This window comes from Ovis canadensis, chromosome 1 (assembly GCF_042477335.2).
Source record: "Ovis canadensis isolate MfBH-ARS-UI-01 breed Bighorn chromosome 1, ARS-UI_OviCan_v2, whole genome shotgun sequence".
NCBI lineage: Eukaryota > Metazoa > Chordata > Mammalia > Artiodactyla > Bovidae > Ovis > Ovis canadensis.
Window position 1 is genome coordinate 64401860 of NC_091245.1, and position 25669 is coordinate 64427528.

The following is a 25669-nucleotide window of genomic DNA, read 5'->3' on the forward strand; positions in this document are numbered from 1 at the left end:
TTGTAAGCAGGGTGGTAAATTCGTTAGATCCACTCTTACACTGCCTGAATGCAGTCCCTCTTCAGGTCTGTTGGCCTTTACCTCCCCTTCACGTGACTGTTGATAGCCTCTGCTAGGTCTTCCAGCCTCTGCACCAGCATCCTTCCTTTCAAGCACCTTTATTAGAGTGATCATTCTGAAGCACAAATCTTTTCAAACCTGTGTCCTACTCAAAACTCTTTGATGGTCTCAGAATAAAATACATGTGGTTATTATTATATACCAAGCCTATTACTTTCTGGCTTCTGCCTAAACTTATCTCTTTTTTAAAATTATTTTTTAATTTAAAATTTTTAATATAATTTTAAAGGCTACTTTCCATTTACAGTTATTACAAGAGATTGGCTATATTCCCCAGGTTGTACAATATATCCCTGAGCCTCTCTTATATACTATTTGTACCTCGCATTCCCCAACCCCAAGCTTATCTCTTAACCTTTCTCTCAAATACCTTATGCTCTGTCCCTACTTTTCTCCACACTCATCATGTTCTTTTCACACCTGTACACAAGGACCGGAACACTTTACCTGCTTCTTGGTGCTTTTGCCTGATCCCTTTGTCTGGATTAGGTGCCCTGTATCAAAACACTGATTGTGCCCACAGAGAAGTTTTCCATGTGGAGTTTCCACCATGTGTCTGTTACTAATGTTATGAGTACAAAAGCCAAAAAAAAAGATAATCTTGTTGCTTGAATTGTGACTTCACTGTAAAATGGTAAAGCATTGTTTCCCAATGAAGAAGGCTGGGTAGGGCATTCGGGCATCTTAATGTTATAGTCAAACCTTAACCCATTGTTCTCTCTTCTTCCTCCTGCTCCACTCTGTTTCTCCTGCTACTTCCAGGGTTTAAGAAGGAGCAGCAGCAGGAATGAGGAAAAAAGGGAATACTTACGGACAATTTTATCAAAAGAACAAATTTCTGCCGCATTGTAGTTTAAGTGTTTTCTTCTAGATATTCTTTTGCAGGTTTCCCTCAGGCAGCCCAGGCAGATAAAGAGAATGGCATCTAGCAATATTTCTATAATTGAACATAGACATTATAAAATCCTGATCTATTAAAAAATAGTATTCCTTTTCTTGATCCCTTATAATGCATGTGGATTTTGTTGCTTGAGATTTCTGGGTCTGGGAATATTGAAGGAAGTAGAGGGAAGGAAGGACACTATTGCCTTTTAGTCCAGGTTATCCACAGAAATCATAATTGTCCACTTTATTTGCTATAATTTTTTCCATTATGTAAAAGGAATGAAAACACTGAACCTTCTTTTGGGTGAAGGAGCTCAGATTAATGTTTGCCTAGTACTTTGAAGCTGGACACTTATTACTATTCTCTAAAAATGTGAATCAAATTGTGTCCTTCCCCACAGACAAATTCAGGGTTTAATTCCCTAAAGAGAAAGTGGGTTGTACAGTGAAAGGCATGTAAATACTGAATTTAGTTATCTCTTAACCAATATTACTCTTCCTGACATTCTTTTGTATTATTTTAGAAAATGCATCAACAAAACAAGAACAATAAACCCTTGGAGGTTAGGCTTGCACTTTAAAATAAGGGTTGATTTTCTTCTTAACAAACGAAGTCGTTGTTTTGCAGCCTGGGCTATGGACTTACACACTGAACAATACCCACCACTCTCCTCAAGCCTTGAAAGTGACAGTGACCTCTCGTGCCTCCCGCTCAGCCATGCCCCCTGCCACTGTGGAAGCCTTTGTGGAAAGAGACAGCACCCATTTTCCCCATCCTCTGATGATTTATGCAATTGTGAGAAGAGGGTTTTATCCCGTTCTCAATGCCACTGTAACTGCTACAATTGAACCAGAGACTGCAGATCCAGTTATGTTGAAACTTTTTGATGATGGAGCAGGTAACAAGGAATTCCATGTCATTTTTCACGTTCTTAAGAGCTGTTCTGATGCCACAATATCAATATGAAGTTATTTTTTTAATTCTCTAAATTTATATTTTTTCTCACCTAATCTTATGAGATTCTCAAATTGTCATAGTCATTGACATACCAAGTAGCGACAGGTTTCCATCTGCACAGCAAAAGCAAAAAGTGAACTTGGGAAAAGTGAGTCCCCTTGAGGCTCCTGAGCGTGGCTGTATGTGAGCAGCATTGAGGGAGAAAGTCTCCCACCATTCGGGTCTTGGCTTCCCCTTGTCCTGTGACACTGAGCACATTCAGAAAGGTCACTTGGGAGTAGGCAGGCCCACATTCCTCTCGGATTCACCAGTTTTACTATGCACTGAAATAATTGGATTAGACAATTAAATAGTAAATGAAAACCCCAAAAGGGAGATGCTTGAACTTGTGAGTCATGAGATGTCATAGACTATTCTTTAGTCAACTAGCTCAGTTGACGAGAGAAAATAGCCAGTGCCTTTTACATGTTATTTGATCATGAGAAGACCAGGCCAGCAAGCCTAGGAATCAGGATAGAGATTTTTCCATCACTGGAAAAGCAAAGCAAATAAACCCAAACTCTTCCTCAAAGCACTCATTCTGGATAGAGTTAAGAATTTCATCATCATACCTCATAGCACAGCATCAAGCTGGGCAAAGAGCAGCAGCTGGGCTCTTTCTGACTAACTTGTGTTAACTTTTAAAAACAAACTCCTTTATTGTTTTATCTTTCCTGTTCTGTTCTTTTCCTAATCTAAATTTTCAGAATTACAATAGACCTCAAAGTTTATGTTGGCAGCCCCAGTGTTTGATCTACCAGTAAAATCATATTCCTTCCCTTTGTTGTTTCAAAGGTAAATTTTTTTTAAGAGCCTCGTGTTTGACAACTCATTAGTATCTTGCCATGGCAATCTTGTTTGATATTTATGAAGCAAAAGTTCATTTAAAGGATTTTAGTTCAAGTCCACCTCAGACAATACTAGAGAAGTTCTCTTGTTTTGCCTACTGGAACGGATCCAAACAGCTTTTCAGACTCTGATGCTTATCTCTGGCCACACCTTTCTCTTTTTGTATATAGTCCAAAAGAACACTTGGGCTGGCCTGAAGAACAGATCCTGCTGTCTTATGCTCAATATGCTCAATAGGCTTTTATATTTTTTCCCTGGAACCATTTATATTTATTCCCTGGAACCATTTTATTTATTTGATGTCAAAATTTAAGCCAGATGAAAGCAACAATGAAAAGGCTGTTTAAACATCAAAGTGTAAATTTTGATTTTCCCTCTGTATTTACACACTTGCATATAGTTTTCTAATACTTATTTTTATAATGGAAATAGTATTTATCAGCTAATAAAATGAACAATAATAAAATTTATATGAATAAAATGTCATAATTTAAAATGTACTTTCTTATGCATACTCTCAAGTAATCATCACAATCACCATATGAGATATTATGCCCATTTTACAGGAGAGAAAACTGAGGCTCAGAGGGCTCAGCTACAAAGTGGCAGATCCAGACCTTAAAAAAGTCCCTTGAGGTCCAAGTCAGTGTTCTTTCCCATTTCTTTCTGACTCAGCAATTAAAAGAGGTAACAGTGGTAACCACGGCAGGAAGAGATTTGGCTTTATCATTTGTCAACAAAGATAGACCTTTATAAATAATTAGAACAATAAATATCAAGATCTGACTTCTTTCCAGTACATAAAAACGTTTTCTAAAACTACTATGATCGTAAAGTGCTTAGTGGTTTTTGTTTTAATAGAATATACTCCCATTTTTCTCATGTTAAGAAGCAGCCCTGCTTCTCTAGTTGAGATTCTAGAGCCCTTCGGTGCCGGGCTTGGGTGTGTGGTGTGAGAACCCAACTGACTCTAGAATAGGACAAGCTGCTTGCCCCATGTGACCATCTGCACTTGAATAGTGAATGTGATCTCTGCCTAAGCTACACCTTCTATGGCTGCCCTGGGTCCAGGCTTTGCTGCCATTCAGTCACATACTTGGTTTGGAATTGAATGGCTCTGGAGCTTGGTGGGCTGCCGTCTATGGGGTCGCACAGACTTGGACACGACTGAAGCGACTTGGCAGCAGCAGCAGCAGCTAAGGAGCAATACAAAATGAAGAAAGTATAGCAAGCTTTCAGAATGCCTCCAGAAATAAGGCACATTCTCCTGAAGCAGGCAGATCCCAAAGCCTGTCATACTCCAAGTCAGTGAGCCTCTTCAAATTGAGAACAACAGTTCCATGTATCCTCTAGTGAGGAAATTAAAAAATTTCACATTGTTATATCAACTACCAAAGTTGCTGTTTTTTTAAATCAGGGCTTCGGGGTATTCATAAACATCTTGAATTTGTATGAAAGTGTGTGTTTATGTGCATATATATTTACTCACTGGGATCAGAAAACTTTTACCTCAAAAGGGTCTGTGACTATAAACCAACTTAAGAGTGTATTTGGTTTCTGTGAAAACCTAGTACTATTTTCAGTGATAGAAATGAGAACTCTAAAGGTGATTAAATGCTTTACTAGCACTAAAGCAGGTAGAACTCATTCACCTTTAGAAAATAAATTTTCAGAGGTTAATGAATCACAAGGAGAAATTACAGAGCCAATGAAATTTTTTAACCACTTGATAATGTCAAAAGTAGCTATTAGCATGCCAGCATAGGCTAAAAATTGGGAAAATAAGGAGAATAAATCTTATTTTAATGATTTAATTAAATGTTAGTAGTCAACTGTAATAAGTACTAACCTTGAGTTTGTTTTTTTTTATATATATATATAACAGGTGCCGATGTTATAAAAAATGATGGAATTTACTCAAGGTATTTTTTCTCCTTTGCTGTAAATGGTAGATATAGCTTGAAAGTGCGTGTCAACCATTCTCCCAGCATACGCACCCTAGCCCACTCTATTCCAGGAAGTCATGCTATGTACGCACCAGGTTACATAACAAATGGTAAGAATCATAAACACTGTGATTTGAATAACATCATTTAGTGTGTGTATTTCTAGTGAGTGTGTGCATGTGTATGTATTAGAGGTGAATTTCAAAACTCGTGCAAGTCAGTGCATAATTTGTTGATTATCTCTTCAATCCTTAGTGATTTAAGGTAGTGGATAACAGGAAGGCAGTAGGTAATTCCCACGGATTATTTTGACCTTTTTTTGTGACTGTTTTATCAGAATTACTACCAGGCAAGGGGATTAACTGAATTTTCTCAGTTCCAACTCCTATGTTTCTCTATAGAGCTTTAGGGAAAAGGAAGAAGCAAAAAGTTGTTAGCAGTTTAAAGAAGGAAGCAAACAGCCCAAACAATCCACACAGGAAATGAGTTCCTGGAAAAATATGAGTGTAGATATTATGGGAAAGTGAGGGCTTCCTGAAGATGTTCTGCCTTCCTTCAAGATAAAATTGCCAAATACATAGACAATACACATCTCTTTTAAACACCATTATTATAATAGTTCCTGATAGGAAGCAGTGGTTAAAGGATAACAAACAGAAATATGCTGTAGTCTTTAAACATAATCTTAAAAAAAAGTTTGGAAGCATTCTTATTTGCAAAACAGCAGAATCTTTAAGAATACTTATATGCATTTTAGCAGCTATAACCAATCATTTGGACTATACAATAGCATGATTCTATATTTTTCTACTATATGTACTTTTCAGTAGAAAACAATTAAGATGCTACAGTGGATTTGCACCTCCTGATATTTTTTGTGTTGCTAGAATATAACTTGCTCTCACCTGTCTTTAAAATAATTTGGATTACTTCAAAACCAACATTAATCAATTCGCAAGGTAACTCAACTTTACTACCAAGATGTGATTTTGTATCTAGATATAATACTTCATTTCTAAATAGATATCTCCTCCTTTATATTATACATCAACATTTTTGAAAACCTACTAAGTGACAGGCTTAGTCCTAGGACACCAGGACTTATTGATATCAAATCAGTAAGACTTGATTCCTATCAAGGAGCTTGCAGACTGCAGACTGGTATCTTTTCTAAAGCCATGAATTTAAAGGATTCAAATATCAGTATCTACAGTACACTGAGAATAGAAGAGTCATATTCAACTCTGCTTCTATCTGTGTACTTCATATAGGCCCTTGATAGCACAGAAATAAAAATTCAGATTTCTCTAAGCATGCCTACCCCACTCCAGTACTCTTGCCTGGAAAATCCCATGGATGGAGGAGCCTGGTAGGCTGCAGGCCATGGGGTCGCTAGGAGTCAAACACGACTGAGCGACTTCACTTTCACTTTTCACTTCCATGCATTGGAGAAGGAAATGGCAACCCACTCCAGTGTTCTTGCCTGGAGGATTCCAGCGACGGGGGAGCCTGGTGGGCCGCCATCTATGCGGTCACACAGAGTCGGACATGACTGAAGCAACTTAGCAGCAGCAGCAAGCATGCCTAGCTCACATAACATTTGTTAGCTTTTTCAGGTGATGACCCTGAACGTGCACAATATGGTACAAAATGACAACTGCTCTGTTTTCACACAGCCAAATCTCCAGACACTGCAGCAACTACTCCCTTCCTCTCCTCCCCAGGGCCTCTGCTGAATCTGCTGTAGATTCCACCCAGCCTGCTCATTCAGAGCTTGAGAGCTCTCCCTTGCATGTTCCCACACTACTGATCCCTCTGAAAAGCATTCAAGAATATTAAAAAGAAATTTTGTTGGTCCCCCTTAAGCTACTATCCACCTCTTTACTCTCTGTCCTCTAGTTCCTTGAAATTAAACCTGTCTGGACCTTCTTGCCCCCAGTTTACTATTCAGCTCACTGCAAGCAGACTTCCAGCCACATGACCATGACTCCACTGGAACTGCTCTGGTTCTAGTTACCAATGACCACCTGCTGTTAAGTCCAAAGGACACATTTCAGTCCTCATTTTACTTGACACAGGTGATTGATTTCTCCTTTGTCATTTCCTGGTTTCTATGATACCACACTCTCTGAATTACATCTTATTCTCTTTTTCCCCTCCTCTTTTTCTACCAAGCCTCTGCTGCTGCTGCTGCTGCTGCTGCTGCTAAGTCTCTTCAGTCATGTCCGACTCTGTGTGACCCCATAGACGGTAGCCCACCAGGCTCCCTCATCCCTGAGATTCTCCAGGCAAGAACACTGGAGTGGGTTGCCATTTCCTCCTCCAATGCATGAAAGTGAAAAGTGAAAGTAAAGTTGCTCAGTCGTGTCCGACACTTAGCGACCTCATGGACTGCAGCCTACCAGGCTCCTCTGTCCATGGGATTTTCCAGGCAAGAGTACTGGAGTGGGTTGCCATTGCCTTCTCTGACCAAGCCTCTAAGCCTCTAAGTGTTGGCAATTATCAGAGCTTAGTCTTAACCTTCTCAGTCTTCTATCTGGAGCCACACTGCCTGAGTTTGAAATCTAGCTCCTCTATTTACCAGTTGTGTGACTTTTGGCAAGTCACTTAGACTGTATACTTAGCTTCATCATCTAAAAACATGGGGGTAATTGTGCTCTCCTCATAGCATTGCTGAAAATGTTAAATAGTTGCTACATGGAAGGTACTTTAAAAAGTGCCTGACATATAGCAAGCACTTGGCAAATGCTATTTGTTTTTACAGCTGAAATTCTTACTGGGCAATATCATTAACCTATACGGCTTTAATAACATCTTTATGCTAATTCCAAATTTGGAGGTTCAAAATTATTAAATGTAGCAATACTTCTTCTTTGAGCTTAAAATCTATGTCTAACTGGCTCCTTGACATCATCAGTTAGGTGATTTACAGGGACCACAAACCTTGAAACTTAAATTTGTCTTCTCCTCTTAGCCTGTTTGTCTTTCCATTTGCTCATTTTAGGAAAGTGGGAGCTATTCTTTTGGTCCTCAACTTTCTCTCCTTTACCATTCCATATTCAAATGCATAACCAGATTTTGCTGATTTTTATCTCTGAAATACATCTAAAAATGCCTGCCTGCCACCCCTCCACTGCTGTTACCAGCCCAAGCTACCATCTTCTTCTATCTGGACTGTTGCAGTAGCCTCACTGCTCGCTATGCTAGTCCATTCTCCGCTGAGAGCAGCCAGAGTGACCTGTCAGAGAGCAACATGACCATATCACTGCTTTGCTTCCCCACAGGATGTAGGATTAAACTATAAAACTATTATAGTGGCCCACAAGGTCCTGCCTGAACTTCTCTCTCCTGTCTCATCTCAAACTATCTTCCTCCTAGATTTAAATTTTTCTAATGTGTAAAACTCTTCCATACCTCAAGATTTTTTACTCAGCTTGTTCTCTCTGCCTGGAATGTTCTTAACCTCTACTCTTTATCTCCCTAATTCCTACTCATACTATAGGAAATCTTTAAATGTTACTTCCCTGATACCACTTTAAATTATTTGTTGTTGCTTAGTTGCTAAGTCCTGTCTAATTCTTTATGACCCCATGGACTGTAGCCCACCCAGCTCCTCTGTCCATGGGATTTCCCAGGCAGGAATACTGGAGTGGGCTGCCATTTCCTTCTCCAGGACATCTTACCGACCCAGGGACGGAACTTGCGGCTCCTGTATTGGCAGGCAAAGCACCCTTCCTTTTTTTTCTTCCAACATTTTCCACAATTATAAAACATGTGATAAATTCTGTGAAGGACACTGTTTTGTCTGTGATTGCTGGCACAGCATATGCCCTCAAAATACTTATTGAATGAATGAATGGTTTAATGAATAAAAGAACTGTTGAATAAACAAACTTATTCTAAAGATATAGCAAAGGAAATAAGGTCTTAAAATGTCAATAATTATAAAAACAAGCTATCCGGGAGATTGTAATTTGTTGTTTTGGCTATTCTTTTCTTTGATGTCACAGGTAATATTCAGATGAATGCCCCAAGAAAACCAGTGGGCAGGAGTGAGGAGGAGCAAAAGTGGGGCTTTAGCCGAATAAGCTCAGGGGGCTCCTTTTCTGTGCTGGGCGTTCCGGCTGACCCACATCCTGATGTGTTTCCACCATGCAAAATTATTGACTTGGAAGCTGTAAAAGAAGAAGAAGAGGTGATTTTATCCTGGACAGCACCTGGAGAAGACTTAGACCAGGGCCAGGGTAGGTTTCTTGCTTTCATTATCTATTTTTCTACAAAGTGGCGTTTCCAGTTACTGTCAGGGGCCAATTGGGTAAAAATAGCTTTGGGGATTTACAGCTGACAAAGTTGCAGAGGGTTGTCATGAAAAGTTTTGAGTTGCTGATAAGGCCATGTATCCTGGAGTACAGAAAGAGAATGTATCAGCTCCCCCAGGATTGAAGAGGTCCTGGTAGACTTATGACACTAATATAGAAACCTCTGTTGGAAACATAAATATCACATGTAACAGTGATCTAGCCAAAAGAAATGGGTTTTACATGACAGAGCATGGACTTTTAAATACTGGAGGCAATTAGTCTTCTGAAGATTGAATGGTAAGTTGTAAATTCAAGGATTTGCAATTAAGGTTTAAGGGAATAATTCCTGTAAGTCATGAAGTACTTGGCACACTGTCCTCTGCTACTTCTGGTCATCATTTTTTGTTAGGGAGGCTCGGACCTGTTCTCCAACTTGAGGCTTTCTAACCCTTGCTTGGACATGATGAGTTCCTTCTTCTACCCTCTCTTTTCTAATGCTTTTATGCCAGCCTCCAGGCTTCCACCTACCTCAATTTCTTGATAGCAACTCAACAGACTAAATTTTCTGAAAGAATAAATGTTCCAACATCTTTGCCATTACCAAAACATGATTATCATTGGTTACACATGAAACAGTTGATGTCCTAAAGCCTCTGATTGAGATTTCTGTAGGAACCAACCTTCTCTCTTGAAAGCTAATTTGTCAATATCAGTGAATAACAGTGGCCACCTTAGGCCTCTGCCAGTCTTGCTTTCAAATTGGATTTTTTTTTTTTTTGGCTTCTAATTCTCTACTACTCTCTCCAGAAAGTGTCTTACTTTCAAATAATTCTGTAGTTTTGTCTTGAAAAATCTGTTATCACAGTCTATCTCTTCTTGCTAGAGAAGAAAGAAGAGAAATATTTCACATTCTAATTTAAGGATTCTCCTAATTTAAAGTTTGGAGATATGAATTAATTGAAACTGTGGGATGGGTGTATCACTTGTATAATGGAAACAGCTGTAACTTAACATTAGAGCCAAAAAGTAGTCCCCACTGTGACTACAAGCCCAGCTGTTGGATCTTTGGCAGTTTGCTTAAACTCTAATAGCCTCAGTTGCATGTGTGAAAAATAGAACTAAGAATATTTATTTCACAAAGTATTATAAATATGAACTAAGGTGACATGTAGAATACAAAATGGAGGAGAAAGAGGGCCCAGTAAATTTCCTGGACTCTTGATTTGTGTTGCTAGAGTTCTGTAGCTTCTTATTTGAATTAAGTAGCCACCCACACTCACTCCCATCTTTATGTAAAAGCAAGTGTCGTGCCAGCCATCTAGTATTTTTCCTCTTTCCTCACTGCCTCAGAAGCACAGTAGTGTGAAAAGAGACAAGCTCAGACTACTGGTAACTGTGTTCCCAGTTCTCAGTGGTTTCAACTATACCACTGAATTACGAGCACAAAGAAAATGGGTGTACAGTGTCAGTGATTTTGAATGGCTTGAAAAGAAGAAACACAACTGAATGGGACTTTAGAACTGATATTACAAAGGGCTTTAGAAAGGGAGAGAGGATTTCACACATTCACTTAAATGGCCCTGCAGGAAGGGGAGGGTGACTAGAGCAGGGTGACTAAAGCATATCAGCCCTGCTACAATGTGAAATCTCAGATCACAGAAGATCGGGGCGTAGGGAGTGGTTAGATGTGTATGGACTTGCCGAGATCACTCAATCATAACTGATTTCATGACCCAGCAATGGCAAAATTGACCAATTAGCCATGAGTATACCAACTAGCAAGTAGGTGCCTGTTTAACTCATAAACATGTGCTTTCACCCTCTTTTTTTTTTTTCACAAATTGTTGTCTAGAAAGTTGTGATATTTACCTCTATCACCAGAGTTAAAAACAATCAGGGTATTTCTCTGGCATTACAATTATGAAAAATTTCACTATTCTTAAAAACCTTATTAGCAATAAATGAACAACTCATATATATCACTGTATATATAGTACCAACTCTTTACCATATACAATAAGACAAAGTATATGAAACAAGCAAAATATTATCAGATCATTATTATGTATGGGAATATATGTGGACAAGGTATTATGGAAATAGGTTATTTCCTTAACTCTTCATTAAGAGTATGGGTTAATAACTGTTAACACTGAGTTTTTATTATTTACTGTGTGCTAAGTCGCTTCAGTATGTCCAATTCTTTGTGACCCCATAGACTGTAGCCCACCAGGCTCCTCTGTGCATGGGATTCTCCAGGCAAGAATACTGGAGTGGGTTGTCCTGCCCTTCTCCAGGGGATCTTCCCAATTTAGGGACTGAACCTGCATCTTTTATGTCTCCTGCATTGGCAGGTGGGTTCATTACCACTAGCACCACCTAAGCAATATTAAGTGCCCAGTACAGTGCTAAGTGAAACTGAAAGTCTTTCAGTCATGTCCAACTCTTTGCGACCCCATAGTCCATGGAACTCTCTAGGCCAGAATACTGGAGTGGGTGGCCTTTTCCTTCTCCAGGGGATCTTTTCAACCAGGGAACAAACCCAGGTCTCCTGCATTGCAGGTAGACAGTTTACCAGCTGAGCCACAAGGAAAGCCCAAGGATACTGCAGTGGGTAGCCTATCCCTTCTACAGCAGATCTTTCTGACCCAGGAATCGAACCAGGGTCTCCTGCATTGCAGGTGGATTCTTTACCAACTGAGCTATCAGGGAAGCCTGTAAACAGTGCTAAACATTATATAAAAGTAATTTAAGATGGTATTACACTCCAAGAACTTATAATCCTACTTTAAGAGAGAAAAGACATAAAATAGTCAAGAAACCATTTTATGTATTACACGGTGCCATTTGTATAATTCAGACTTTGGGAGCTAAAGGTATTAAAAGGATGTAGAGTGAGTAGAAGCAGATCAAAGGCCAGCTTCTAGTGCCAGGGGCCTGAGCAGAGTCTTTGGAGTAGTGACAGGGCACAAAAGCACCAAACTTGCACTTCCTTCCTTGCAGCTTCCCATGTGTCTAACAGCCTGACTTTCAAACTGTTTCTTCTGACATCTTTTCATTGTGTTCTTATACAACTGTCATTGAATATATTATCTTTACAAATTGTTGAAAATTTGCTGCTTCTGAAAAGCTTTTCAGTAACAATGGTTTTTTCCCACTTCCCCCAAACCTCAGTTACATTTCTTGGGTGGAAGAAGGCCCAATGTAGGAGAAACATAAAATAATCCTTAAGGGATGGTTTGGATTTCAAATGAAGAGAGGAAGTGGGAACTGTACCCACTGACAAAGAGTAAACTCCCTGAAGGTGGGGTCAAGGTTTTGATTCTCCATGTACTAAAAATTTATTGGCAAAGATGCTAATGAAAGTGTAAACCTCGGTAACTGGAAAAGTAGCTTATTGGGAAATGGGAAATAGGTAATAGGGGACAGTGTAGCCTAGCAAAAGGCTGCACAACATAGTGTTAAGGTATTGAGCTCTGGAATCAGACGAACCACCTTTTATCTGTGTAGCCTTAGGCAAGTTACTTGATTTCTCTAAACTTTTGATTTCTATGAAAAAGCAGATAGTAAGAGTACCCATCTTAGTTGAGAGAACTGAATGAGAAAAGGCACAGAGAGGGATTAAAACAGTGTGTGTGTGTGTGTGTGTGTGTGTGTGTGTGTGTGTGCGCGCGCGCATGCGCACGCGCTAAGTTGCTTCAGTCTTGTCCAACTGTTTGTGACCACATGGACTGTAGCTTGCCAGGCTCCTCTATCCAGGGGATTATCCAGGCAATAATACTGGAGTTGGTTGCCATGCCCTCCTCCAGAGGATCTTTCCGACCCAGGGATTGAATCTGTGTCTCATATGTCTCCTGCTTTGGCAGGCAGGTTCTTTACCACTAGTGCCACCTGGGAAGCCCCAAACAGTGTCTGCTCCATACTAAATGCTCAGAAAATAGCAGCAGTTATAGCATTTTGGAGCCTGAAAGGATCTTAAAGATAAACTAGTCTGACCCCTTGTTTTAAATGCAAGGGAATGTTCCTGAGAGGTTAAGTGTCTTGCTCATGGCCTTGAGAGCTGCTTTCATAGGCTGATATATACTGGGAATGTACAAAAAGTGAAGTTGCTCAGTCATGTCTGACTCTTTGTTACCCCATTGACTGTAGCTTACTGGGCTCCTCTGTCCATGGGATTTTCCAGGCAAGAATACTGGAGTGGGTTGCCATTCCCTTCTCCAGGAGATCTTCCCAACCTAGGGACTGAACCCGGGTCTCCAGCACTGTAGGCAGACACTTTACCATCTGAGCCACCAGGGAAGTCACTTGAGAATGTACAGGTAGAGGCCAAAACTAGAGATACACCTAAGAGGTCAAGGATACAGAACCAGCCCATTTTCTTTCTCACAGGGAGACAACTGTTGTAAACAGAAAGAAACCTTTTGTGAATGTATGAGCTGAATTAGTTTTGAGTCTTTGTAGTTACACAGTTGTCCTGAATCATTTTTAATAACTGCTCATTGTTGAAAGTATATGATGCTTGGAATTAGAAGAAATGAATTCATTTCCCATACTACAGCTCCCTAACTTGACTATAGGCATGACATTTAACCTTCTGAGTCCCAGTCTTTTTTATTTTAAAATGGGATGATCAACTTCACACAGGGAGAGCTAGGTATGTGGAAAATCTATGTAAATGCAAAGGCTTATGGAATATTACTTGTTTCATTATTTAAGAGAAGATTCTGGCACAGCCGCATGGGGAGGGCTTTCTCCATAGAGAACAAAGGGCATAGGAAAAATGAATATGTTCCATTGTGAGTGTAGATCCGATGGTCAGCCTAGTTTCTCATTCATATCTGTACAATTGTGTTTGATCCACAGTAGGAAGCAATTCAAGTGGGTTCACTCAGAGAATATTGGCTGATTGATAAATTTGAATATGAAGGTGATTTTTGTTTTGCCAGCCTTCTTTAACAGTGCTTTACTCTAATTACAACTCAGGAATATATATAGTCTCATTATTAAAAGTTATTATAGATTTAGAAAGTGCTCAAAACATAGTCACTAGAATATTTTTATTTTTTTAATTAAAACTCAGAATGTCCTATTGTTTTTATTCCTGAGAATAAAATTGTTCTTTCTTGAATTCTGTTCACTGTTGAATCTATTTTTAACCATTTTAGGTAAGAATTATGCTATATTAGAGTTAGCTACAGGTGGCTTTCTTTTGCAATTATTTCTGACCAATAATTTTGTTTTTGAGTTGATAATACATGAATATAGTTTGAAAGTCATAGCAATACAACAATATAAATGTACTTAACATTGCTGAACTATATACTGTAAAAAGTGGTAAAGATGGTAAAGTTTACGTTATGGGTATTTTACCACAGTTTTAAAGGTCAAAACAATATAAGGAAAATCAAAACAAAATTCTGCCCTCATTTACTCAAATTTTTATGTTCTATCAATTGCATTTTTCTTAATTTATCAGAATCTGCCTTGCATTAATATCATACCACTACACATATAGAAAGAGACATGGGTGGCTCAGAGGGTAAAGAATCTGCCCACAATGCAGGAGACCTGGGCTGGATCCCTGGGTTGGGAAGATCCCTTGGAGAAAGGGATGGCAACCAACTCCAATATTCTTGTGGAGAATCCCATGGACAGAAGAGCCTGGTGGGCTACAGTCAATGGGGTTGCAGAGTCAGATTCAACTGAGCAACTAACACACATACACATACATATGTAACGTGTGAATCTTTCAAAAGTATACTTCCGTTTACCCTCTGTCATCTGCTGTGGTCTTGCTGTCATAGATTTTACTTCTACATTTGTTATAAACCCTACAATGCATTATAATGGCTTTTGTTTTAAACAATCAATTATCTTTCAAAGAAATTTTAAAGAGAAAAAATTTATCCTTTTTAATTACCTATCTAGTATAAACACCATTTCTAGTCTTCTTCTTTCCTTCCTGCAGATCAGATTCTTATAATTTCCTTTGTAGTTGAGGTCTTTGAGTAACAAATTTTCTCCATATTAACTTTTCTGAAATGTGTCCCTTAATTTTTAAAGGACATTTTCACTAGGATGTAGAATTCTAGGGCAACAAGTATTTCTTTCAGCAGTTTAAATATATCGTTTCATTGTCTTCTGGCCCCAGTTTTTTCTGACAAGTTAGCTTTAAATTATTTTCCTTTGTCTTTGGTGTTTAGCAAATTGCCCATGATGTGACTCAAGTGTGGTTTTCTTACACTCACCCTGTTGGGGATTACTGAACTCTCCAAGTCTGTGGAGCACTCTTTTGATAAAATTTAGAATATTTTTCAGCTGATAAATCTTCAAAAAATATCTACATTAATTTACTCTTCTTTCCTTCCTGGGTATTATATATCATATCATAACTTATCATACGTACTAAATGGATATGTCTGTGGATCTTAAAGGTCATTGAGATTCTGTTCAGTTTTTGTTCCTTTTCTTTAATGAACCTGTCTTCAAGCTTACAAATTCTTTCTTCCATTGTGTCCAGTCTGCTACTAATCCTCTCAAATGATTTTTTTCACTGTATTTTTTTCTAAAATTTCCATTTGTTTCCTCTTTAAAGTCTTCATATCTCTCTTCAAATTTCCTGTGCCTTCCTTCACTATATCCAACTTGTCTTATGTGTAGACCATATTCACCATGGTTATTTTAAGATTCTTATCTATTAATTTCAAATCTGTCATTTGTGACTGCTTTGATTTGCTGACATACTTCTTGACTATATATCACATTTTCTCTTTCTTTGCATATCTAATAATTTTTATTATATATTGGACATATGGTAGTAAATTATAGACCCTGGACTTTATTGTATTACCCTGAAGAGTTCTGAAATTTTCTAGTAGATACCTTGGATCACTTGGAATTTTAGGATGCTTGGTTTCACTTTTGGCTAGTGTTTGTCTATTTCAGTTTTGCTCTTAATCGTATGGCATATCCCTTAATCCTGGGACACAATTTTATTCCTAAGGCACAGTTTTTATAGTGTTTTATTAGGCATGTCAAGATATTTACCAAGCTCCTTTAATGTGACAAGACTCATACTCCAAACTCTATATCTCCCTTGTGATGGGCACTGGCATAAGACTCTACTCCATTTATCAGCCATCTAGCTATGGTTTTCCCTTGAGTCCTTGATTTTTCACCCACACATGTATAATTCAGAGGTCTTCCAATGATGTGAGAGAAGCTAATACCCAGATTTGATGCTCATCCCTTTGTAGCTCCCTTAATTTTCAACCACTCTGGCAAATCCACACTTTCTCCTCTGATTTTTAAGACCAAGAAGATAGTAGCTTTGTGTATCAGTTCTAGATACCTGTACTGAAGTGGAAATTACCTTCAAAGGAAAAGTTGTGTAAATGTAAATCAGTCCCAATCTGGTTTTCTTCTTTTACAAGTTGTAACTCCTTTGGTTCTTATTTGTTTTTATTGGATTCTAGGGTTTTTTTCCCCTTTCTTTCTTCAGAATTTATATCTATTATCTGCTAGTGAGTTAGTCCAATAGAAGCCACTCAACCATTACCATTTATCTTTGATTCAAGTTACAAATATTTTTGTCACTTAGCATATATGTTTATATTTTGCTTAGGAGTCTTTATCCCACGAAGAAATTTTTATTTTATGTGTATAAATTCATGGAATTTTTTGTTTATGGCATCTGAATCTTGAGTCCTAATTATAAGGTCTTTTTCCACTTCAAGTTTATAAAGAAATTCATTCATTGTTTCCTACTACTTAATTTTTTTTTACATCAAACTTTTTATTTACTTTGGAGTTTTTATCCTGAAAAACATGTTTGCAGTATGGATCATATTTTTTCCAGCTTTTTCCCAATTGTTATAATATCATCATCAAGAAATTGTACCTTCCCCCATTAACTTGGATTCTATCTTTATCATATACTAAATTCCTGAATATGTCTTGGTTGATTTTTGTATATGAATCATTCATGCACCTGTACTGCAGTTTTTTAGCTATTGAAGCATTGCAGGGTTTTTCATCTGATAAAGTCAGTCCTTCCACTATAAATTTGCTATTTTGTAAATTTATATGGTTAATTTTGATTATTTAGCTTCTGTTTAAACTTGCAATAAGCTTGTTAAAACAGAAACTAGAGGTACTTTTAATAAAATCATGTAAAATTTACAAAACAACTTAGGGAAAAAACAACATCTTTTATTGTGTTGAATCTTGCTATTGAAAACATAATAAAACTTTTCACTTATTCAGGTTTTAGTATGAGTTCTTATGTAGTGTCTTAAAAGTTTTGTTCATATGCATATTTCTCTCCTTGTTTATTCATAGGTATTTTGATATTTTTGGTTGCTATTGTCATTAAGCCATTTCTAATAAACTAGAGAGTTTATTCAAAATCACTTAACTTCCCCATTTGTATTTTTTTTTAATTTCAGCTAACAGCTATGAAATAAGAGTGAGTAAAAGTCTGCAGAATATTCAAGATGACTTTAACAATGCCATTTTAGTGAATACATCGAAGTTAAATCCTCAGCAAGCTGGCACCAAGGAGATATTTAAATTCTCATCAGAGCTTTTCACAAACGGACCTGAATATCAACCTGATGGAGAAGCACAAAAAAGCCACAGAATTTATATGGCAATACGAGCAGTAGACAGAAACTCCTTAAAGTCTGCTGTCTCTAACATTGCCCAGGCATCTCTGTTGATTCTCCCAAATTCTTCTCCTGTACTTGACAGAGATGATCTTATATTAAAAGGAGTTCTGACAGCGATAGGTATTATAGGAATCATTTGCCTCACTATAGTTGTAACACACTGTGTTTTAAACAGGAAAAAGAGAGCAGGTAAGAAAGAGAATGAAACAAAATTACTATGAGCAAATATACAGAGTACATTCCCTCTTAAATATAAGATCCATGGCTTTTTCACTTTACAAAAACATACTAATAAAGTCAAATTAAAATCAAATTATTAAAAATGCCTTGAGTTTCTTTGCAATATAGATCAGAATTTTACACTGTAAATAGACAAAAAATCTTTTTTATAGCATTAATTGAGGGGGAGAGGAATTAGAAAACCTTTAGGCTTTGGCTATAGACAAAATAATGGAATTTATTCTCTAAGTTAATATGTTTAAAGGCAAAGGCAATAGCAAAAGTGAATCAAAGATTCAAAAGCTTGCTCTATTGAAGAGGAAAACTAGGTTCAAGTAAAGAGAAGGAAGTTATGCCTGAATGATACAGTATAATTATCTACATGGAGCAATTGTTCAGTTGCTATGATTAATTTTTCATTTCTCCTTATTTGTTCAGAACAGGTTGCTTGTTTATGACTAAAGGTCAAGTTGTATTTTATATATGAAGCACCTATTGTAAAGTCCTTTTCTTCTTTCATTTGGTTAAGTAGACTACAGATAGATGCCACTGCTAATGCTCAAAGAGATTTGGTTCACTGTAAGAGTTAACCTTAAAATGTAGGTATTATCCTTGTCCCCTGACACTGGTTTTATAACAGAGGTATATTAAATTTATTGCTTATAATGTTCTACTCTTATCAAAGAAGCTTTCCACGTAATTTGCTTGGAGTGTTATTCAATGAAAATGGTTATAGTTCTTATAAGACTAAGTAAAGAAAAAAGTACATAGTTCTGAGCTTATTTTAGCACACATATAGGCTATATCATTTCATTCAACTTCAACCAAAGAAGTCACAGGGGAGAAACTGACCTTTGGAAATTATTAACTAATTCTGTTTTTTACTGTTTAAATAAGACTTCAGGAATCTTTTCCCCATAAAAGATTATTTACCTACAGGTATTTACCTACAGGGGTGGATGGTGACTAGAGAGAGGCAAGCACAGGTCATAAGGAAATAAAAAGTTATCTTTTATTTAATTTTACTCTTATCTTTTTAAGATTATGGGGAAATAAAAGTGCATGCTTTGCATATTATAGAACTTAAAGTTTTATTGGGTAAATATAAACAATAATGTGGAATAGAACTGTTTCATTACTAGTACCAACTAAGAATGACTGTTAGATTGAGTTTTAGAGATGGACTTCCCTGGTGGCTCAGACGGTAAAGCATCTGTTTACAATGTGGGAGACTTGGATTTGATCCCTGGGTCGAGAAGATTCCCTGGAGAAGGAAATGGCAACCCACTCCAGTACTCTTGCTTCTACGCAAGCAAGAGTCCCATGGACGGAGAAGCCTGGTGCAGGCTACTGCCCATGAGGTCTCAAAGAGTAGGACACGACTGAGCGACTTCACTTTCACTTTCACTTTCACTTTGGAGGTGGAGAGAGAATAGTGGGGAGCTGGACCAAGAATGCAAAGAGACAAAGAGCATGAAACCTTGAGTAAGAGACTCCAGAACAGTGCTGGGGGGTAAAATGACCAGCAAATACCTCTAGGCTGTCTCCTTGCAGTTCATATGACATCCCAGGTCTGGCCTGTCACATGCTGAGTCTCATGGTGCCTAAATTTTCACTGTTGGGGACTTCAAGACTTCATTTGGCAGGCAGTCCCTCAGCCCTTTCTTCCTTCATGTCTGGTATCCTGGGATGTGCTTTTTTTGTAGCTTCAATGAGCTGGTAAAATACTAAGATGGGGTGGGTGGGTTTTCAAATGTTTTCCTCAGTTTATCAATAGGGAAATGAAGGGTTAAGGGAGTAATCTAAAGCACTGTGCTGGCTAACAGCAGAGTATACAGGAGTCGAGTTGCCATAACGCTCCTTCACTCCTGTCTATTTTTAAAATTCATTTATTTGTTTATTTTGGCAGTGTTGGTCTTTGCTGCCGTGTGGGCTTTCTCTAGTTGCAGCAAGCAGGGGCTACTCTTTGTCGTGTGTGACGGCTCCTCATTGTCATGGCTTCTCTCGTTGCGGAGCATGAGCTCTAGGCAGACAGGCTTTGGCAGCTGCAGCACCCAGGTTCTAGAGCTTTCAGGGCTTCAGTAACCAAGGCACATGGACCCAGGTGCTCCTTGGCATGTGGGATCTTCCCAGACCAGGGATCAAAACTGCGTCCCCTGCACCGGCAAGTATAATCTCAACCACTAGACCACCAGGGAAGTCTACTCCTGTCTATTTAAGAAAATATGGAAAGATGCAAGGGATTATGCCTAGAAATATTTAAATCTTCAAGGTTAATAAGCAAGAAAACAGGGTTAGGCTGAAGGAACAGGGTTTTTTTTTTTCTTTTAGTTTTGTGGGTATAGTATGAACACATGGCTTTAAATCCACAAATCACTGAATTGAGAGAGATAGAACTGAAACAGATTAATGATGTTGAAGTAGTAAACTGAAATATAGCAGAGCTGAAAGAGTGATCTCATCAAAGGTATAGGGTAAACAAGCGTCAGGGACTGTGAGGGAGTGAAAACCACTTTGTTGGCTTATCTTTTACTCATTGCAAGAAAGTCTGCTTAAATGAGTGAGTTCTTTGAAAGAAACATGGTGCTTGCAACTGCTTGCTAGGAGCTCGTCTCCTACCTAGGACACCTAGGCTTATCCAGGTGTACATTAGACAATAAGAAAGATGTGGTAAATGTGGGATGATCCTGATTTCAAGACTCCAGCAATCAACAACAGAACAGAGCCATAGGAAAGGAGGTGGTGCTGATCCTGAACAAATGATAGGAATATAAATATATGGGAGCTGGGCCAAAGAGAATGAGGAACTCTAAAGTATTGGTCACTAGTGGGATACCACACAAATAGTGACATCCCTGATGATTTGATCCAAGATCGCAAGAGGAGGAAAAAATTTTGAGCCAATTGCTAAATTATTTAGGAGAGGAAAGAGAAATTTAAGACTTTAAGGTGATATAAGCTGCTCTGCGGCTTAGTCATGTCCGACTCTCAGCAGCCTCAGGGACTGTAGCACACCAGGCTCCTCTGTCCGTGGAATTCTCCAGGCAAGAATACTGGAGTGGGTTGCTGTTCCCTTTTCCAGGGGATCTTCCCAACCCAGGGATCAAACCCAGCTCTCCTGCATTGCAGACAGATTCTTTACCATCTGAGCCACCAGGGAAGCCCAAAGATGGATAAGCTGCCTGGGAGGTAATATAGGCAAGTATTATTCATATGCTAGAATGGTTAGTTATGCAATATGTAGAAATCTGTTCCTGACATTGAGGACAATATCCTTTCCATTTTTACACTATTCTTTTTGCGATAGTAAAAGAAGGTTAAATTTCAATGGGAGAGAGAGATTTTTAGGAGATGAATTCATGTAGCCTGTGTGCTGAGCAGATTGCTGTTATATGTACAATGCTGCCTGTTCCAAAAGTGCTTTTGCACCAGCATATTATTAGAAAGTCTACTAAAAATTATTTTGTTTGCTTTAGGTTTTGCCTTCTGCCATAATGTAGTTATTTGAGAAGAACTGATCCCCACCTATATCATTTATTTAAAACATGATGATCCAACTGCACTAATGGCAGATTTGTTCATATCAAACCAATCATCTTGCTGATAATATTTATAATCCTGGAGAAACAGATAAATCACAACCCTTTGAAGGCACTGGAAACCAAGAAAAACAGGTGAAAACTGGAGGGGTTATGATCCTTGAAAAAAGGAACGCAGTTTAGGTGATATCCACATTTAACCAGCATTTCCCCCAGAAGCCATTCCCAGTTTGCTCAGACTATCTGGATAGGGCTCAAGCAGAGAGCAGCAGCCTTACTGAGCTGGTAAACCAAAAGTAAGAGCTCTGGGTTGCTAAGTTCAGTTCAGTTCAGTCTCTCAGTCGTGTCCGACTCTTTTCGACCCCATGAATCACAGCACGCCAGGCCTCCCTGTCCATCACCAACTCCCGGAGTTCACTCAAACTCAAGTACATCGAGTCAGTGATGCCATCCAGCCATCTCATCCTCTGTCGTCCCCTTCTCCTCCTGCCTCCAATCCCTCCCAGCATCAAAGTCTTTTCCAATGAGTCAACTCTTCGCATGAGGTGACCAAAGCAGTTGACAACTGAGGGACATAATTCCAGAAAGGAAGCAGCTATAAGGAGGAAATTCCCAAATCTGCAACTTCTTAATCCTTGGATAAATCCTAAACTGCAAAAGAATGTAAATGAAAATAAGAGCTTAGAGGCTAAAAGAGCTGAACAGAGATTTCAGCAACTGCCTAGTCCTGAGGAGAAAAAGTTTAAGGTTCAACCTCACCTAAGTTAGAGGGGGAGGTAAGCACCTTGTGTTTCCACTGAAACTCTAGAAGGGCCACAACAGTGGTAAGGATCACACCCACAGACTAAGAATTAGGCCCTAAAACCAAGGGCAAAACTAAAAGAGATCTGTTCTGACAAAGTCTAAAACCAATACTCTATAGAATCAAGATTATCTTCACCAATAATCCAATTATGCTAGAACATAACTCAGAGAAAGAGGATATAACACAAAGTGTTTACAATTTATCATCCAGGATATAATAAAACATTAACATACACAGCAACAGCAGGAAATATGTTCTATAATTAATAAGAATAAAACTTTGTCAATAAAAGACAATCCAAAAATGATCCAGATTTGGAACTGGTAGATAATTAGATTACGATAACATTATAAGTAAGATAAACTATAGGAAAAGATAGATATACATGATTAATTGAGGAAGAATTTCAGGAAAGATGTCAAAGTCTTTAAAAACAGGCAAATCAGAATACTAAAATTGAAAAATGAAATGTATGGAAAAAGTCTGTAACGGATTTACAACAGATTGGCACTATAGAAGAAAGGATCATATGACTTAAAGAAAGGAAATTAGAAAACATTTCAATGGAAGCATTTTCATTAAAAAAAAAAAAAACCAAATGACTTGTGTGACATTATCAAGTAGTCTAATGTACACGTAAATAAGTACCAGAATTAGAGGGAGGGAAATAGGGCATAAAATAGTCAAAGAAATATGAAAATTTTCCAAATTTGATTTAAACTACCAACCCACAGGTCTAACATGTTCAGTGATCTAAAATTTGTATCCATATAAAGAAAATAACACCTACATATATTATAGGAAAGTTGACTACTCATCAGAAATAATTGAGGACAGAAAAAAACAAAATGATATCTTAGAGTGCTAAAAATTATCTGCCAATGAGGAGCTTTAAATTGAGCAAAGATATATTTTAAAATCTATGCAGCCAAAAATGTCAATAGTGCCATGACTGAGAAACCTGGCTTCATAGGGAAGAAGAGAAAGGCACCATTCATATGGATATTTGACACACGAATGTAAGAAAAGTGAAAAGTGGAAGTGAAAGTCTTTCAGTCCTGTCCGACTCTTCGTGAGTCCACGAACTGTACAGCCCATGGAATTCTCCAGGCCAGAATACTGGAGTGGAGAGCCTTTCCCTTCTCCAGGGGATCCTCCCAACCCAGATATCGAACCCAGGTCTCCCACACTACTGGTGGATTCTTTACCAGCAGAGCCGAAGGGGAAATGAGAGCAAAACTGAACCAGATCTAAATGAAATAAAGAAGACAAATGAATAGAAACAAATAGTTCAAATAAAGTGAAGACAGTCCATGTTAGAAGATTTAATTCATATGAGGCTGGTAGAAAATCTAGCTGATTAAAAATTAAGAAGGGAAATGGATATAAAGTTGGGTGGATGATGCTTTATGTGCTAAGATCTGTATATTATCTGTGAATGTAAAATACAGGGAAACAAGGAATAGAAGCAGAGGGGAAGTCAGATAAATAGTGGGCTCTGAAGAAATGAGAATCTGATTTATTTTGTATGTATCATAGGACTTTATTTTCTTGGGCTCCAAAATCACTGGAGATGGTGACTACAGCCTTGAAATTAAAAGATGCTTGCTTCTTGGGGGGAAAGCTCTGACATACCTAGACAGTATATTAAAAAGCAGAGATATTACTTTGCCAGCAAAGGTCCGTATAGTCAAAGCTATGTTTTTTCCAGTAGTCGTGTATGGATGTGGGGCTTCCCTTATGGGTCAGCTGGTAAAGAATCCTCCTGCAATGCGGGAGATCTGGGTTCGATCCCTGGGTTAGGAAGATCCCCTGGAGAAAGGAAAGGCTACCCATTCCAGTATTCTGACCTGGAGAATTCCATGGACTATACAGAATATATAGTTGGGTTGCAAAGAGTTGGACACTCAAAGAGTTGGAAATGGGTTCCATGGACTATACAGTCAGGTCGCACAGAGTTGGACAAGACTGAGTGACTTTCACTTTCACATATATGGATGTGACAGTTGGACCATAAAGAAGGCTGAGCACCAAAGAACTGATGCTTTTAAACTGTGGTATTGGAGAAGACTCTTAAAAGTCCCTTGGACTGCAAAGAGATTAAACCAGTCAATCCTAAAGGAAATCAACCCTGAATATCCATTGAAAGGACTGATGCTGACGCTGAAGCTCCATTAATTTGGCCACCTGATACGAAGAGCCAACTCATTAGAAAAGACCCTGATGCTGGGAAAAATTGAAGGCAGGAGGAGAAGGGGAGGACAGCGGATGAGATGGTTGGATGGCATCACTGACTCAATGGACCTGAGTTTGAGCAAGCTTCAGGAGATGGTGAGGAACAGGGAAGCCTGACATTCTGCAGTCCATGGGCTCACAAAGAGTCTGACACGACTGAGCAACTGAACAACAAATCATAGAAAGTAGAAAAAGCACAGCTCAGGCACAAAGATAGAGGCAAAATAAAATATGAAAGCTAGGGATACAGTTATAGAATACATGATGATAGACAGAGAAGTACTCAAAGGCACAGAAACATATGCTCATATGCATGGAGGTAACTAGAGCTTGTCCCCAAATGTCAAAATAGATGCCTCCCTCCATAAGTTCCTTCTGCACTTAGACTATAAAGCTCTTATCAGCAAGATGACTCCATGGATGGGTGGAGAGCAACCCAGATGGTGGCTACAGGTTGCTGTGCTTAGTTGCTTAGTTGCTCAGTCATGTCTGACTCTTTGCGACCCCATGGACTGTAACTCACTAGGTTCTCTAAGGCCACCTTTTCCTACATTCATGTGTCCATGGAGATTTTCCAGGCAAGAATACTGGAGTGGGTTTCTGTGCCCTTCTCCAGGGGACCTTTCAACCCAGGGATCAAACTCAAGTCTCCCGCATTGCAGGCAGATTCTTTACCGTTTGAGCCACCAGGGAGGCTGCTAAGTCTTATCAAAAAGCTGCTTTCTGAGAACACTTGTCTCAAGGGCACAAGAAGGAGGAATTCATTCAGTACAATGGGCAATAGCTTTCGACAGAAAGATATCCTGGCTTGTGGAACAGAAGCAACATAAGTTAGCAAACATTCAAAAGAACATTTATAAAACTTGAATAACCTTACTTCACACTAATATAGGAAAGAAGAAGCAACACCATGAAGATAAAAGAAAACAGAGAGTGTTAAATGGAAGAATAAAGAAAAATAGGTTAGAAATTAAGAATAGAGAAAACAGAACTACCACTTCTATGCTAATATTTTAGGATTTCCTTTAGTCTAATATTTTCAGAGAAGGTGATGGCACCCCAACTCCAGTACTCTTGCCTGGAAAATCCCGTGGACAGAGGAGC

The 25669-nt window shown here is 38.5% G+C and overlaps 1 protein-coding gene across 1 annotated transcript in view; it reads left to right on the forward strand.

Annotated features, from left to right (window-relative positions):
• The window catches only part of CLCA2 (chloride channel accessory 2), a 42364-nt gene extending 24284 nt beyond the window's left edge, over positions 1–18080 (forward strand). The window contains exons 11-14 of the mRNA XM_069570630.1: positions 1634–1904; positions 4737–4907; positions 8808–9041; positions 17546–18080. Of these exons, the coding sequence (XP_069426731.1) occupies positions 1634–1904; positions 4737–4907; positions 8808–9041; positions 17546–17988 (1119 nt within the window). The 3' untranslated portion in view covers positions 17989–18080. The remainder of the gene's footprint in view (positions 1–1633; positions 1905–4736; positions 4908–8807; positions 9042–17545) is intronic.
• The last annotated feature ends 7589 nt before the right edge of the window (positions 18081–25669 follow it).